Source organism: Schistocerca piceifrons, chromosome 2 (assembly GCF_021461385.2).
Source record: "Schistocerca piceifrons isolate TAMUIC-IGC-003096 chromosome 2, iqSchPice1.1, whole genome shotgun sequence".
Classification (NCBI taxonomy): domain Eukaryota; kingdom Metazoa; phylum Arthropoda; class Insecta; order Orthoptera; family Acrididae; genus Schistocerca; species Schistocerca piceifrons.
This window is the reverse complement of record NC_060139.1, coordinates 621577967-621596125: the sequence shown is the minus strand read 5'-3', so window position 1 is coordinate 621596125 and position 18159 is coordinate 621577967. Positions and strand designations below refer to the sequence as shown.

General features: G+C 38.6%; 1 protein-coding gene across 1 annotated transcript in view; it reads right to left on the bottom strand.

Annotated features, from left to right (window-relative positions):
• Nucleotides 1-16981, bottom strand: part of LOC124775679 — a 38797-nt gene extending 21816 nt beyond the window's left edge. Inside the window, exons 1-3 of the mRNA XM_047250507.1 lie at nt 16976-16981; nt 16590-16934; nt 12663-12822 (exon numbers count right to left, since the gene is read on the bottom strand). Coding sequence (XP_047106463.1) covers nt 12663-12822; nt 16590-16934; nt 16976-16981 — 511 coding nt within the window. The remainder of the gene's footprint in view (nt 1-12662; nt 12823-16589; nt 16935-16975) is intronic.
• Nucleotides 16982-18159: the final 1178 nt, after the last annotated feature.

Here is an 18159-nt window from a genome sequence, read left to right as displayed (position 1 = left end):
TTTAGCATCCTGTCGAACATCGATCTAAAGTAAACCCATTTATACTTTTTTGGGTGGCAGGATTTCACATTTATAATTGTGTCAATAGCTGTTGACAATCTAAGTGCACTCACCTTATGTCTTCCATCCCTTTTAGTTAACCTGAGATCCACAAAATTTATACCTCCTTCTTCTTCCAGTTCCACAGTGAATTTAATTTTTAGTGCATCCCACTCATTCTTTCTGCTACCACACGTTTCATTTTATCAGTACATCATTTCTGTCACCTCTGTACAGTAGTATGATGTCCTCTATGTAACTTCTGTAACAGATAATTTTTTTGCGTACATCAGGATTATGTCCAAAAAACTTATTTTCTAGTTTTATGAAGATCCCAGCCAAAGTACCTGACAAACAGTTGCCCACTGTCAGTCATCCTTTTGATAAAAAAAAAAAATTATCTTTAAATTTAAAATAATTAAATGACAACAGAAGTTCTATTGTTTCCCGTTGACTAAACTTTCTGTATAATAGCAAGTTCTTTCTTATAATCTCTGATGTGTTGCTTACTGGGATACTGGTATATAGGTTAACAATGTCAAAAGAAGCCAATGTAGATCCAGCTGGGATTGGTAAATCCTTAATATCACTTACAAATTCATTTAAATAGTTTTGAGTTTGTACAATCTTTTATAGGTATGTGCTGCTCTCAGTCTCTGGCTGCATTCTTGATTAACTTTGTAATTGGAACATGACATATTGCTAATAACTGGCCTAACCGGTTCCCCTCTTTTGTATAATTTAATTTGCAAACTAATCGTTGAAATCGATGGATTTGCCATTTTAATCTACATTTCTCTTCCTCACCTGTTTTCAGCTTTTTGTGGCTGAAATTTCACAGTGTTTCTCTTAATTTTGACTGTTTTATTATCTGCAAGAAATTTTCCAGTTTTATGAATATAGTCATAGCCATAAATTACAACAGTAGCATTCCCTTTGTCAGCACTTTCTATTTCTAATTTATGATTTAAAAATTTATGTGTTTTGATATGTTTTGCATTATTATGCTTGTAACAACCTAGTTTGGGTACAAAATTGTTAGTTCTTACTGCTATGTCCATTTGTTCAAATTTACTGAGTTTGGATATGTCATAAGTAACTCTTACTCCTGCAATAACATTTTTTATTATACCTGGGATCAGTTTCAGGTTAACACTAAAATGCAGACTCTTATTCAGAAGATCAGTTTCATCATATGTCACTTTATGTTCATGAGATTGACTACCCTGTCCTAAAATGGATATTTGACTTCCTTCTTTCTGTCTGCTATTCCACTATATTCTGTCTGTACATTCAAGGTTTTCTTTCTATGTCTCATTTTGATATGTTTCTGTTCATTGTCTACCATATTGTTAACAGATTTCCACATTGTTAACAACCTTACAGACATGAAAAATTTGTAATGGCAACAGTAAAGTACCTAAAAGTAACTGAAGTCTGAATGTTTCCTGATTACACTTTTTCTTATTGTTATACGCTTCCCCAGTTTCAGTCTTTATCCATAAAATTTCATTTTTGTGTTTCACACATACATGAATGATAATTAATCCTCTGATTAACATATTTAGGAATAGTCCCCTCATCTAAAGAGAATTTATTAAACCTGATTTTCATTATAGCTTTCATAGTGCTTCATTCACAAATTAAATTACACAAGATGGAGGAACTGGTTAGACCAATTATTAACAATATGTCATGTCCCAATTACAAAGTTAACTGAAAATGCAACCAAAGATTGAGAGCAGCTTATGTGTATAAAAGTATATACAATGCCATAAATAGTTATGAATTTGTGAGATAATAAAGAAGCACTAATCCTAGCTGGAGCTACACTGGGTTCCTTTGATATTATTAACTATATACTAATGTCCCAGTAAATGATACATTGGAGATTATAGGGAAGAACGTACTAACATACAAGAAGATTAGTCAAGGAGAAATAGCAGAACTCATGAAAATTTTAGAATTCGTGTTGTCGTTACTCTAAAATTAACCACAAGATTTTTTATCAAAAAGACAGACTTGCAATGGGCAACTGTTTTACAGGTATTTCATCTAAGATCTTCATAAATGAACTAGAAAATAAGTTTTTCGAACAAAATCCTAAAGTATGCAAAAAATTATCTATTACAGACATGATAGAATCTTCTCGGGTTGACAGCTGAGTCAATGCGTCGTCTCCAGCAACATTTCAGCAAGTTTCTTACCAGTCGTCTTCAGGTGAAGTGTCGGGTTCACGTTTCATACAGGTCTTTATAGCCACTGGACCATGGGCTTTTGTGCATCCTCGACGCCGATCAGGCCAATCAGGCACGAGCGGAAGTGGCGCAGCAGTGCGTGTTGAGGGGGGGGGGGGGGGGGGGGGGGAGCTGCAGGCACCGGGTTCTGATGTCTCATTTTGGTGTGGCCTGTTTATTTCATTCCCTGCCACAAACGAGCCTCCATCAGTGTGCTCTCGATGTATTCTTGCTAATGTTGTATCCAGATCATCACACAAGAATTCCAAAGGGCATCAGGATCCACTGGAAGTACTGTACAGTTAGGCAGGAGGTGAGAAAACTTGGATTTCATGGTTGAGTGGCTGGTCATAAGCCACACATCACACCAGTAAATGCCAAACGATGCCTCCCTTGGTGTAAGGAGTGTGAACATTAGACTATTGAACAGTGGAAAAATGTTGTGTGGAGTGATGAATCACGGTACACAATGTGGCAATCCGATGACATGGTGTGGATATGGCGAATGCCTGGTGAATGTTATCTGCCAATGTGTGTAGTGCCAACAGTAAAATTCAGAGGGCCGGCCGCTGTGGCGGTTCTAGGCGCTTCAGTCTGGAACCCCGCAGCTGCTGCAGTCACAGGTTCAAATCCTGCATCAAGCATGGATGTGTGTGATGTCCTTAGGTTAGTTAGGTTTACTTAGTTCTAAGTCTAGGGGAGTGATGACCTCAAATGTTAAGCCCCATAGTGCTTAGAGCCATTTGAACCATATGAAAATTTGGAGTTGCTGGTGTTGTGGTGTGGTGGTGTTTTTCATGGAGGGGGCTTGCACCCCTTGTTGTCTTGCATGGTACTATCACAGCACAGGCCTACATTGATGTTTTAAGGACCTTCTTGCTTCCCACAGCAATTCAGGGATGGCGATTGCATCTTTCAACACAATCGAACACCTGTTCATAACACACAGCCTGTAGCGGAGTGGTTACATGACAATAACATCCCTGTAATGGAGTAGCCTGCACAGAGTCCTGACTTGAATCCTACAGAACACCTTTGGGATGTTTTGGAACACCGATTTCATGCCAGGCCTCACGGCTAACATTGATACCTCTCCTCAGTGTAGCAATCCATGAAGAATGGGTTGCCACTCCCCAAGAAACCTTCCAGCACCTGACTGAATGTATACCTCCGAGAGTGAAAGCTGTCATCAAGGCTAAGGGTGAGCCAACACCATAATGAATTTCAGAATTACCGATGGAGGGTGCCATGAACTTTTAAGTCATTTTCAGCCAGGTGTCCTGATACTTTTGACCACATAGTGTATCTCCATTGTCTCTTTAATAACAGAGTCCCCGAAACCTTTCATTCTACACAGCATTTTGGTTTGCTCAAACTGAAACGTGTGTTCTTCACTGAGGTTCTGCTCTGTTACCGCCAATTTATCCTTTTGACTGAGGCAAACGCTTCTCACATGTTCAGAGAGGCATTGTGTGATGCTGTGCTGTGTCTGTCCAATATATTGTTTTCCACATTCGCAGGAAACCTGGTGTTCTTAGACCCAAGTTGTCATTCATTGAGCCCAGCATATTCCTGATTTTTGTTGGAGGATGTAAGATGGTTTTTATCTTGTTCTTCTCCATATCCTGGTAGTCTTTGCTGTGGGTGGCCCTGCATATGGGAGGCCTGGCATTCCTCCCAAATGCATAGCTGCCAATGTCAAAGGTTGCCATCATATTGGAGAAGAATGAGATAAAAACCTTCTTCAGCCCTCCAACAAAAATCAGGAATATGCTCAGCTCAATGATGGACAACTAGGGTCTAAGAACACCTGGTGTCTATAGCATTTCCTGTGAATGTGGAAAACAATATATCAGACAGACGCAGCGTTGCATCATACAATGCATCTCTGAACATTTGAGAAGTGCTCACCTTGAACAAGAGGATAAATCAGCAGTAGCGGAGCACAGCCTCAGTAAGAATGCATGTTTCAATTTGAGCAAACCAAGATGCTGTAAAGAGGAAAAGGTTTCTGGGACTCCATTATTAAGAAGCAGTGAAAACATGAGTCAGTGATAAGCTGGTCAACTGGGATAGCAGCTTCCAACTTAGCACTACGTGGAACACAGCATAAGCAAGAATATGTTGAGAGGCAGGTCGGTGGCTGCGGATGGAATAAACAGGCTGCACCGAGATGAGATGATGCCAGGACCCGGCGCCCATGTCTCCCCCCCCCCCCCCCCTCCCCACCACCATCACATGCCACTGTGCTGATTCCAATCACAACTGATTGGCCCTACCAGCAACAAGGATGCAGAGAAGCCCGTGATCCAGCGGCTATAAAGACCTGGACGGGACGTGAACCTGACACTTTACCTGAAGATGGCAAGTAAGAAACTTGCTGAAACGTTGCCAGAGAATGATGTATTGACTCGGTTGTCAACCTGAGAAGGTTTTATCATCAAGGTTCTCCAAGAAAGCCTGCATTCTTATATATTACACACATAATGCAGATGACAGAATGCTAAGACTACCACTCATCCATAATGACAAAGCAGAAGAATTAAATGTGGATAAACAAGTAGCCAGGACAAACAGATATTAGGACTGTCATGTAACAAAACTATATAACAAGCCAAAGTAAACAATATGTGACAAGGACACAATAAATATGGATGCATGAGGTTTGTTGCAATGTCATACAATGTCACATTTTGTGGCTGAGTTGCACAAGCCTTCAGAAAAACTTAGGTATAAATTGGATTTCAAATGAAAGGTACAGTTGGTTCCAGGTTGATCCATGAAACTGACAGCAACAGCAACAAATATTTAGAAACTGGTGGCTACAGGATCAGCTGACAAGACTATGAAAAGTTTTGTATTGATCACACAGAAAAGAATTTCAAGGCTCATTTTAGAGAACATAGTGTTCAAAAGAAATAAATTGATAAACCTTTAACTGTACTAACCAGTAAAAATGTTATTCCCTAAAACCAGAACACACAGGACCAAGTCCCAGCAGAAATAACATTAATATAAAACAGAATGATACAATCAAACAGGAACTATTAACCTACAGTGATGCTTTAAAAGAGAACAATTTCATTCGACTCCTTGTACATCAAACAATATAAGACATTGCAACACCAAAACAAATCTCAATTGGTCCTTGCCCGTAACTGAGGTTATGAAAGAAATTTCTAAAGTATTCATGAATAAAATTTTTTTAAAATTGTTAACATATTCTAATAGGTGACCACATAATGTCAGCTTTAACTATCTTTCAGTAGTATATTACAAGAGATAACAGAATCACATAACTTCCCACCTAAGAACGATATGCTGTCATCGTAAAATAACTACTGATCATTGGTAACTGTTTGCAGTAACACTACGTAAGAGCAAAGCAGTAAAATAAAGTAAGCTTAAGCCCAGAAAATTCTTGTACCACCACACCAGGATATCCAGCTCAATTAAACATTACAAGACCAGAGCCAGAATAGACAAACCCACTGCAAGTTGCTTGCAATTACAAAAAAATCCTGTGGTAGCACAGAAAACTAATGCACAGAGTATTATCAGCCTTCTACAACTATCAGAGAAGTGAAATTAGTTAATTCAAATAAAAAACACTTTCATGTGTTTGCCTTATTATCAGCTGCACCATGCACAATTGACAAAACACAGTAAGCCAAAAATAGTTCTTTCACAAATGTGAAATTGGTGATATATCAACCCTCCCAAAACATTTTCTTCTGCAATTTCAGCTTTAATGGAGGAATATGCAAGCAGCCACCTGAACAGAACATGAGCTGATATTAACATGAGCAATTAAAACCATAAAAGGCTCACAAGGACACAAATTTAAAACCACCGAAGCAGCACAGGCACTGTAGAACATGTCTAATGAGCTGTGATGTCAACACAGTCTCCCAAAGTTCAAAGTTCCAGCTCATTGTAGAAATAGCCAGCCAACTTTGCTGACGAAGGCCTCACACCTCACAGGATGTCCATGCATGGCATCTCATCAAAATATGCCAGACCTTATTGACAATGTCAGTACAGAAACAGGGATTGACAATCATGATGTCCTTGTAGCAACTACAGTTATGAAAGTTGATAAATCAATCAAGAAGACTAGGAGAGTGTTTCTGCTAGATAGAGCAGACCGGCACTTGTTAGCATCTCATTTATTTATACAGTTAACTGACATCAGTTAGTTCTGGTAAGAATGACATAGAGGAATTATGGGCAAAGTTTAAGCAGACCGTAAATCATGGTCTGGAGAGTTATGTGCCTAGTATGTGGAGAAAGGATGGAGAGGACCCACCATGATTTAATAATGAAATTCAGAAGATACTGAGGAAACAGAGACTGTTGACTCACAGTTCAAAAGAGAATGTACAAATAATGGCAAGGAAAGGTTAGTACAGCTTCATGCATCTGTGAAAAGATCTATGCACGAAGCAAACAACAGTTACCACAGTCATATCTTAGTAAAAGATATGGCAGAGACCCCGAGAAAATTCTGGTCATATGAAAATTGCTAAGCCGGTCTAAGGCTGCCATTCAGTCCCTTGTTGACCAGTCTAGTGTGGCAGTTAAAGATAGCAAAATAAAAGTCAAAGTTCTAAATTTCATGTTCAAGAAATCGTTCACACAGAAGAATCATACAAACATAGCATCATTTGACCATTGGACAGACTCCCGTATGGACAACATAGTAATAAGCATCCCTGGCACAGAGAAACAACTGAAAGATTTGAAAGCAAATAAATCACCTGGTCCGGATGGAATCCCAATTTGGTTTTACAAAATTAGACAAAATTTCTAATTGGTGTGATGAATGGCAGCTAGCTCTAAATGTGGAAAAATGTAAGTTAATGTGGATGGGTAGGAAGAACAAATCTGTAATTTTTGGATACAGTATTGGTAGTGTCCTGATTGAAACAGTCAAGTCATTTAATTATCTGGTCGTAAGTTGCAAAGCAATATGAAATGAAACAAGCATGCAAGAACTGTGGTAGGGAAGGTGAATGGTTGACTTCTGTTTATTGGGAGAATTTAAGGAAAGTGTGGTTCACATGTAAAGGATACCTCACATGGACACTGGTGCAATCTATTGTTAAGTACTGCTCCAGTGTTTGGGATCCTTACCAGGACAGATTCAAGAAAAACATAGAATTATTTCAGGGGCAGGCTGCTGGATTTGTTATCGGTAGGTTTGAACAACTCGTAAGTATTACAGAGATGCTTCAGGAACTCAAATAGAAATCCCTGGAGGGAAGGTGATGTTCTTTTCTAGGAACATCATCGAGAAAATTTAGAGAACTGGCATTTGAAGCTGACTGTCAAACAGTTCTACTGCTGCCAACATACATTGAGCATAAGGACTGAGAAGATATGATACAAGAAATTAGGGCTCATATGGAGGCATGTAGACAGTCGTTTTTCCCTCACTCTATTTGGAAGTGGAATGGGGAAGCAGTAGTGGTACATGGAGCCTTCTACCATGCATCATGCAGTAGCTTGTGGGGTATCTATGTATAACAATGAAAATAATCAATTATTGATAACATAATGTAAATGGATAGATAAAAAGTCCACTCATCAAATGGCTGCAGGGGAACACACACACAAAAGGATTTAACTTTTACATATTTTTGGAACCAGTGACTCTTTCTTCTGGCAGAAGAGTTGAAGGGGAAGGAAGAGGGGTGAAGGGATACAGTTCATAAAATTCACCCAGAACCACAGGTCATGGGAGATTTAGCAGATGGGATGAGAAGGAAAGGCTGATTGTTGGGAAACTCAAAATGATATGCCACATGACCCCCTTCCCATTTGAAACAAGTAACTCAAATACAAGAAGGTGGATTTCAAGATAACCGCCGTTATTGCCATAGCTCCTGTAAGTTGCATTCTGACCTACAGACACTCCGTACCAGATGCCACTATGATTGCTCAAGCCGTTCGACTTTCATAGGGGTGTATCCGGACTTTTGCCTCACCCTGTATATAATCCAAAATGGGGGTTCCAGGTGGATTCGTCCCATCTGTTATGTAATGTTTTTATGCTCCCAAAAATAACCAGAGCTTTTTGCTAATTTTCATCTTATTTTCAACAGAAAAGTGGTGATAATATAAAACACTTTTTTGTTTAAAGCAAAATACTGAATTTGAAATGTGGCTGTTCCATCAAAAATGACACCAGCGTTAGTCTGTACATCTGTTATAAAGGATCAATAACAATTCTGATGAAAAATGAACATGTGCAATAATTAAAATAGATTTTTTAACTTCCTGCAAATTATGGGCATTTTGAAGTGGGGTGGTAATATGAAACACACATTGCCAGTTTACATTTTTATTAAATTATATTTCGACCTCACATGGAAGAAAATCATTTATTACAATGTAAATTTGTAGTAAAGCTGTTTTCATGAGCTACAAACCACAATTACAATTTAAAATTTTTTCATGAACAAAAATCACAAATGAACATTCCAGTCTCACGTCCTCTGCACAACCATATGAGCCCATTACTGACACATGGTACACTGAACACAAAGTTTCCAGATTTTGATTTCTTTAAATGCCTTGTCATAAAGTAGACAGTATGGATCATTATTTTCAGGGACCTCTTTCCCAACAGGTTCCATCGTGTTTGAACCACCAGAAGATAGGCTTTCTATTTCCTCTTTCTAGACAGAACTTCCATCTTCATTTCTTTTTCTTGTCAAAAAGTCTTTGTTTCTTAAGAACAATCTTCTCTTTTGTAGAACTGTTTGATGTCTTGCTCATTCCTGGTTGATCGTGGTGACCTTTCTTAGTCCTATAAGAGGAAGTTATCTGAGCTGATGCCTTCCTCTGCAGTAGATTTGTTCACTTTGTTTCTTGTCTATGCAACACTTTAACACATACGTATAAAGTGAACTGGTTAGGACAATACCCAAAAGTGCTTTCTGATCTCTGTTTGATGTCTTCTGTTTTGCACTTGGGACTGGGGAGATGTGTTATGACTTGACATAACCTTCATATGTTAATGGGCACACTGTCTGCTCTTCCACTTGCCCATTATCACCTTTCTTTGAATCACACCCCGATTTCAGTTCCAGAAGTTTCACAATGTCAGCAACCCATTCTGCTTCATGTTCAGCTGCAGTGAAATCTGATTCGGTAAAAACAGCTTTGTTTAGTGGTTACATGCTGGTACACGTGAATCTACTGACTGTTATTGCATCACTTTGGACTCTGAGGTATGCCTTTCCGAACTTCTCTGCGATATCATCCTACCTCTTCTTAGAGCCTGTCTGATCTCTTCATTATAATATGCTTTCAGGTACCATGGAAGTCCCATTGAGGGGTTGCAGTCTATGTGTAGTATGAGGTGGCAAGCAGAGGATGGTCACACGATTATTTTTGCTTTTATTATGACACCTATATTCCTGGTATGAGATAAGATCCATCCAATTTGAGCAATACTGGGAGTTAAGCTGTATGTTTTTTATGTTAAACGAAATGGGTATTCAGTGAATAGATAGGACTGTACCCTGCCTGAAGATGATATTTTCTATGGCTCCATGAGGTGCACCTTTCATCAATCTGCCTATCCCACTGATGCATTGGAAACTCATCATAGGAGGCATGAAGTTGCCACCTACACTAATGCACATGGTGTTCACTGCCAGATGTCTCCTCTCTGCAGCAATGAGGGCTCCTATCTGTTTCCTCCCATTCATGCCACTGAATGTGGAATTTCTGTTTCCACAACACTAAGACTAGACTTATCAACACTGAAGATGCAGTCAGGAGGATAACAATGTTTAGTGTCTTCAGCTTCCAGAAGATCAAAACGTCTCATGACTCTCTCTCAGTTAAAGTTGATGGCTCAAGAAGTGATGTTCCTTCAGGCTGTCATAGTGAAAGATGATTCTTGTGTCTACTCATGTTGTGATCGAACCATGCCATTCCATTCATATCAGCACTAAATGGATTGCAGATTCCATGTCTTACTGCCAGCTGATAAGCCATTTGCCTTATGTCATTATTTGTGAGTCCATAAAACCTCTTTTCCATCAACAGACAATACTAAATAAGGTCTTTTTCAATTTCTTGGGGAAGAACAGGTTTTCAATTTAATTTTTCAGGCATTAAAGCATTTACATCTATATCCTTTCTAGCCATCTTTCTAAAGAGTGTAGATTTTGGTATATTGAAACAACTTATTGCCTCATTCAGAGATTTAATTTTATCCCTGGCAGCCTATATTCCCTGAACCATATCCTCAGGGCACCATTTCTGTTGCATTCCCATTTTTTCATACTATAACCTGCTTTTGGCACAGTGATACCGACAAAACAAAAGAGGGTGTAATATGGAACAACATGTTTCATATTTCCACGCTACACCACTTTTGAAACTAATCAATGAAACTAGACTTTCAATAAATAATTTAAGTAACTAAAATTATCATTTGCAGACTTAATTCTATTACTAAATTTTAAAATAGAAACAGTATGTTAACTTGTAAATGAAGGTAGCAGGAAAATATTTGAATTTAACACTGCAAAAACTTTTGGAGGTTGGAAAACAAAGTGCATCCACTTACGGCCATAAACAACGTGATACTGATCTCTGCTGCCTCTAATAGAGGAAACAGAACATTATGCTAGTGATAGTTGAAGCTGCTGCCATATTACATAAGTAGTCTGCAAATACTATGGTGTTTCATATTACAACTCTGTTTCCAATTACCACTACCTCCCTTACATTTATCTGTTAACAGATTATCTAAAAACTGCAATAAGTTCTTATTTAGACTAAATTTTACTGGAATTTATTATTCAGATTCTCATTAAAGAGTGTTCCAATTCCAATAAACAGTAGTTCTGCATTCAGGCTAACTAGGTCACAATGGTAAAAGACAAACATCAGGTAAGGAAGTGCTCTATTGCTCATATCATGCATTTTGGCCTTTATCTATCATTAAATATCCAGGAGAATTTGCTGCAAGTAGATATTTGTTTCCAGTTGTACATGAGACTACTCAACAGTGTCATTATGTCTACATCTGGCAAGGGTGCTGCAACAGAGATACAGCATCTCTGGCTGACCAATCATGTTAGACCAGCTAGCCAGCTCATTTACACCCAAGTGACCATGAGCTCACTCTCATTTTCTGCAAGTCAACCTAAGCCATGTTCTGGTCTTTTTCTTTTAAGCGACATTTTCCTATACGATGATGCTATACTTATGGACTCTGCCAGATAACAAATTGGGCTGCAATTACAGTTGCACTAGTCATCTATGCCTTTGGGTGAGATTGCTAAAATGAAGATACACTTTGGTGCGCAGAGACCAGTATACTTCTCCAAACAAACAAACAAACAAATTATTGTGGTGGTTTGCATTCAAATGCGAAAATGTGATAAATGATTGTTGTCATAGAAGAGCGGGAGAGGGAGGGAGGGAGAGAGAGAGAGAGAGAGAGAGAGAGAGAGAGAGAGAGAGAGAGAGAGAGAAGAAGCCACCATTAGCTCAAACACTGATTAGAATACCAAACTGTTTTACTGTATATGCTCCTAATGCAGGTAACACACCTTCGTCCAACTTGTAAATTAACTTATCCAGCCAGGAGACACACTATACAATGTGGAAACCAAACCCTGATGCAAGATATCATTTTTGACAAACATAAAGTAGAGGTGAAAGAAGAAATTAGTGACAGAAGCAATCCTAGGACTACTAGAAATTGATCCCCAAAATGACATAATAGTTAACTTGACATAAAAGCAAACACTGTTGCGATCTATGTCTCCAACACTGATGTCGCAGAACATAAGACTACTGAATCTGTGTGTTTCTCTCACATATTAGTATTGTGTCTCCCATCTTTCAAATGAAATGTATCTAAGTATTATACATTGTAGAATTCAGTATGGAATAACAACAATATAATGAAAAGGCTAGACTGCTGCTTATCATATAGAGGAGACAATGGGTTGCAGACAGGCACAACAAAAAGACTGCTTAATTCTGAGATTTCAGCCAAAAGGCTTTCTCCTAAAGTGGTAACACAAACAGTTCACACAAGCACAAGTCACTCACACATGAGCACTAAATGGCCAGAGACAGTAGTCATGAGTGTGTGAATTGCACTTGTGTGAATGTGTGTGTGTGTTCTCTCCTGTAGAAGACAGCCTCCTGACCAAAACCTTAAATTTGTAGCAGTCTTTGTGCCTATCTCCAACTCAACATCTCCCCTATATGGTGAGCAGTAATCTGTCCTTTCCATAATATGATTGTTATCATACACTGTACTTATAAGCAGTATCAAAATGTTTGCTCATTATATAGGCATTAAAGTGTATTCATGAATTGTTAATGCAGTTCATGATAACAAACCTGTTGCTATCAATAGTGGAGCAGCATGACACTCAGTGCAGGTCCATGGATTTCCTCTAAGATCCAATAACCGCAGCTTTAACACAGCAGGGATTGCTGAACTTGGTATCTCTGACAAACCAGTGTAGGCCACAGATAAGTTACGAAGCTGCCGCTCCTCCTGAAAAATATCAAGTGATAAGCTTGAACCTGTTGATATTAATTGTGTATAAGTCATCAAGAAACATATTTTATGTTTTGAGTTGGATTAAAAATACTAAAATTATTTTCTTTTTTACATCCTTAGTCACAAGCACCCCATTAATGTTATTCACTTCATTCCCTTGATATGAACACATGATATAATTGTATATTAATGGTAATGAGGGATTATATTACTGGAAAAAATGTACTCATGTGACTAAAAAAAGCATTGCCCAGCAAGCCAATTAATAAAATAATTACAGTCTGTAAACTGAAAGATCAACTTCTATGGTCACTAATCTTGATGTTTGGCATGTACAAGGGTTGACTGAAAAGTAATGCCTCCACCTTCATAACTCTTCAACAGTTGGCAGCATTGGTAAGTGACAGGTACTGGCTTGTTCAGTAGCCTCTTCTCTACAGCTCCAGTTGGCAGGAAGCCTTAGCACGGAACAGTTTTGTTGTTACATTATAAAGTATGAAACCCTGCACAGACAGTCGGTCAATGCTATTTAAGCAACGTGCAGTCATTGATTTCTTGACAGCAGAAGGTGTCACCCCAAAGATGATTCATCAGGGAATGAAAGCTGTTTATGGTGATTGTCTTGATATGAGTACTGTGCGTTGTTGGGTGAGTATGTTTAAAAATGTTGAGGTGGGATCATCTGAACTGCATGACAAACAAAGAGTTGGAAGTCCTGCGACAGCAACCACTGAGTTTCACATGCCAAATGTTGACATACTGATTCAGGATGATCGTTGTATCACTCAGAGAGAAACTGCAATCACAATTGGCATTTCACAAGAATGTGTGGGTCACATTATAGCTTTGCTTGGCACACCACACACTTCATGTGCCACCACAGCAGAACTTCAGAGACTGAATCTCACCACATATGGCATCCTCCATACAGTCCAGATTTAGCACCATCTGACTTCCATCTGTTCCCAATAATGAAAGGCAATTTGCGGGGACATCATTATGCTTCTGATGAAGACATTAAGAGAACTGTGAGACAGTGGTTGCAGAAACAGTGTGTCAACTTCTTCCATGACAGCTTCAGAAAACTTGTTTATTGTTGGCAGAAATGTATCCAATTGGCTTGTGATTATGTGGAAAATTGAATATTGGTAATGAAAGATCACATTCTAAGGATTATTTCTGCGTTTGATTTATTAAAATATTCCCATCCAAACCCAATTAACGAAGGTGGAGGCATTACTTTTATTCAACCCTCGTAACATAGGACACAATTACACATTTTTGAGATCATTGGGTAGATGCTAACAGGATTTGAACTGGCCAATTCATCTATAAGGCAAACGAGATTTAATGTTCACAGTTTAGTGAACAACAACAGTTAAGAATAATTACCACTTTAATTTAAAATGATAGTAAGAAAATCACAGATGTAAAACAATGATTTCACTCTCAACACAAAGGCATTTGCTTCTGTTATTCATAATTTTAACTTATTTAATATATCAAAAACAATCATATTTTGGGGTGGTAAATGTTATTGTGCTTTACCTGAGTTGCTGTATTCTTTTACTACTTACAACAATCACAAACAAGGAAAGACCACTCTCAACTATCGAATATTCGTTGGCATTGCATAGATACGCATAACAAATCAGAACATCACACTAGTTTCAAAGGTTTTGCTCTTTCTGCTATTACAAATACAAAATTCAAATATAAGCACACATTCTTACATGCCTCCATGGCTGCAACAAGAAAATGGTACACATAATGAAAAATATGTGCAAGTTTCTGGTTAACATATAAATCAGACTTGCTACACAATGTATGGCCCATACTTTTCTACTCTCAACGCAGTGCTGCATCAAACATTTGCAGTAAGTTAAAACAGTACACTGAAAATGCAATTCTACCCAGAGCCCCATCGTTTAAATACAATGTGCTGTCTATAGGTCTCTCCATATACTCTGGTTTGGACCTTTCAGTTGTCACTAATTTCTTTCCATACCATCCAAGATACTGAGAAGCTCTCTTGCTACACTGCTGTAGCAACAGTGCTGAGTGATATATAAGGAAGTCTGGGACCCTTACCAGATTGGATTAATAGAAGAAATAGACAAGATCCAAATGACAAGTGGTGCCTTTCATCCTGGGATAGTTTATATGGCATGAGAGCATTAAGGAGATGCTCAACAAATACACTATCTGATGCTACAACAGGGCTGTTGTGCATCGCAGAGGTTTACTATGAAAGTTCCATGAGAGTATGTTCCATGAATAGTTGGACATGTTAGTTATTGTTCAGTGCTGCATTGAGTAGAATATTGTGTCACACAGTTTGTGAATTTTGAGATGGCAGAGTTAGAGGAACAACACATGTGCATTATTTTGTGTGAAACTCTAGAAAAACTCTACAGAGACACACCAAATAATGCAGGAAGCCTACAGTTATGAGTAATTAAGCCATGCTTGGCATTACAAATAGTTCACATGGTTTAAAAATGGCCAGACGGAAGTTAAAGATGACTCTCGCTCAGGGCACCCTTCGACATCTACCAATGATGGTCATATCAAAAATGTCAATGAAATCGTGGATGCCAATTGAAGACTTACTGTCTGAGAGATTTCAGAAGAATTAACATTTCAGTTGGATCATGTCGTGAAATCCTGACACTGCATCTGAGAATGCGTCATGTGCCACCAAGTTCGTCCCATGCTCATGAGTCAAGACCAGGAAGACCTTCGCCCCACAATCTGTGAAGAGCTTTTGGACTGTGCTAATGAGAACAAATCTCCAGACCTGGCCCCTGCACACATTTTTTTTATTTCCAAAGTTGAAAACCCTGTTGAAAGGAAGAATATTAGCAATGTTAGGCCAAAAAAAAAAGAAAATTCACAGATGGCACTTTGCATAATTCAGCAAGAGGCATACCAAGCCTGCTTCCAGAAGTGGAAATGGCGTTAGAGTGGTATATGAATTTTTGAGCAGAGAATTTCGAAGGAGACAATGCACAGTAAGTAAATGGCAAGTATAGAAAAATTTTGTGGACAAAGTTGTGAAATTTTTTGAACAGACCTCGTACATGCCATGGTATGCAAATTCCAGCCTTCATCACCACTGAACAGCAGACAACAAGGATGCATGAACCAGGTGCCTGTTGAGGAGGCCCATATGCAGCAATGTTTGCTGAATGGCCATTTAGGAGACATTTTAGTAACCCAAGGTTCATCTGTGTTGCCAGTTGCTTAACAGTTGCATGTGTATCGTCCGTACACATCTCTGCAGCTGTCATTTAGCCCTGTTGTCTATGGCCTGCGATGCACCATTTGCCTTGGCACCACTTTTGGATAGCACCATTTTGGCATGCTTGGTATGCTTTAACAATGGCAGCACATGAACAGTTTACAAGTTTATCCATTTTGCAAATGCTTCCAACCTTGGCCGAAAGCCATCATTCATGCCCTTTTGGACATCAGATAGAAAGCTTCATTTCCACATTATGACAATAACTGCACTGATTCCTGCTTTCCCACAACACACTTTATGTACCTTTCACTGATAGTGCTGCCTCCTGCTGTCTGTGAGTGGTTATTGCCCTTTGATCGAGAATGTGGGTGACTGGACCCTGTCTTACACATAAATAATTAACCCTTGAAAACAGAGAATGAAAATAAAAGCCATAAAATACTGCTTTTTCTAGCCAGACCTCTAAGAAGACATTTATGATTTTCTGTGCAGTATGTGAAGCTGACATGCAGACCTGTAGAAGTTGAGTAACAGCAGAAGATGCAAGTGGATTGGTAGACAAGTCCAGCTCACGCAGCCACAAGGGCAGTTTGAGTGCACCCAGCCCAGCCAGCTCATTACGTGCCAGTGACATGGTGCCAAGGTGTTCCGGCAGTGCTGTCACTGGTACTGACGTCAGTCTGTTTCCCGCAAGTGACAGCTCCCGCAGCTCTGGCCAGAGGCGTGAGGCCTCTGCTGCTGGGAATGTTCTCTGTTGTAGCAGGTTATCTGACAGATCAAGTAGGCGCAACTGTGGCAGTGCTGGCACAGAAGACAATGACACCAACAGGCAGCCACAGCATCGCAATTCACTTAGCTCCTGCAACAGCACATTTAGAAACTCCTATCAGAAAATAGCACCTCCATTTCAGAACATCTCCATGATGCTCTGTCACATCAGGAAAAGAGGGAATAATTCAATTAGTTTATCAGAAAAAATGTAGATACTCTGTGCTTTTAGCCATTAAGAACACTTTTTATTATTATTTATATGCTCTAATTGCATGCATCTGTAACACAGAGACTATTTCAGGTCATCACTTTACTGCCATGATTTACAATATGGTCATTCATTTCTGATGTTCCATAGATTCCACCAAGAAGGACAATCATCAGGGATGTAGAACAAGTCATGATATACAATAACAGAAAACAAGAAACTCATAAAATCTTAATCTGTACAATGCATTAAGAACAGATTATCACTATGATGTTTTCTACTATTTTTGCTTACATCATCTAAATGTAACATAGTAAATTACAAAGAAAGCTGCCAGTTTGAAAACAAGTTGTTGCTTCCTCAGATATGTTAAAAATCTTCCATTACTTCTTCTGCTAGCTGAAAATTTACACAATTACATTGCTACTTTTAAAAGAAAGTGGTTGCTTACATCTGTAACAACAGTTGCCAACCCCCCCAACCATTGCCAACCCTTGAAAAAGTATCACATTACTCAGGTATCATGTTAATGATACATACACCCAAAAACCTGCAGGATCCTGTAAATACCATACCTGTGCACAAAAGCTTAAATACTACCTAGTGGAAAGGAATATTACAGTGTTAGAGATCACCTAGCAAATTAAATTCATAAATATACTTCTTTTCTATCACTAAGTTCAGGAAGACTCTTCAGGAAACAAGTGACACAGAATGTTATCTATTCTTGCATCTCCCATATTACATATACACTTCTTGTAAACAGTCAGTTGATACAGGATCAAATTGAAATAAAATCAAGTTACACACAACTACTTCCCAGTTCCCATGTAGCATCGTTACGAACATGATATTTTCCATGCAGCTAACAGGGATTTTCAATCTTTGAATTTAGATAGTCATATAATTTGTTGAAGGAGTGGCTAATGAGCTCTTTTTAATTTTCCTTTGAAATAACAGTGAGTCCTAATTTATTGCTTATGTTAGATAGGAGCTATGCACCTTTGTACATTACTTCACTCTGAACCCTAGACATGGAGATGAAGTCTACACAAAAATTATTTATGTGTCTCGTACTGTAACTGTAAAAATCACAGTTCATCTG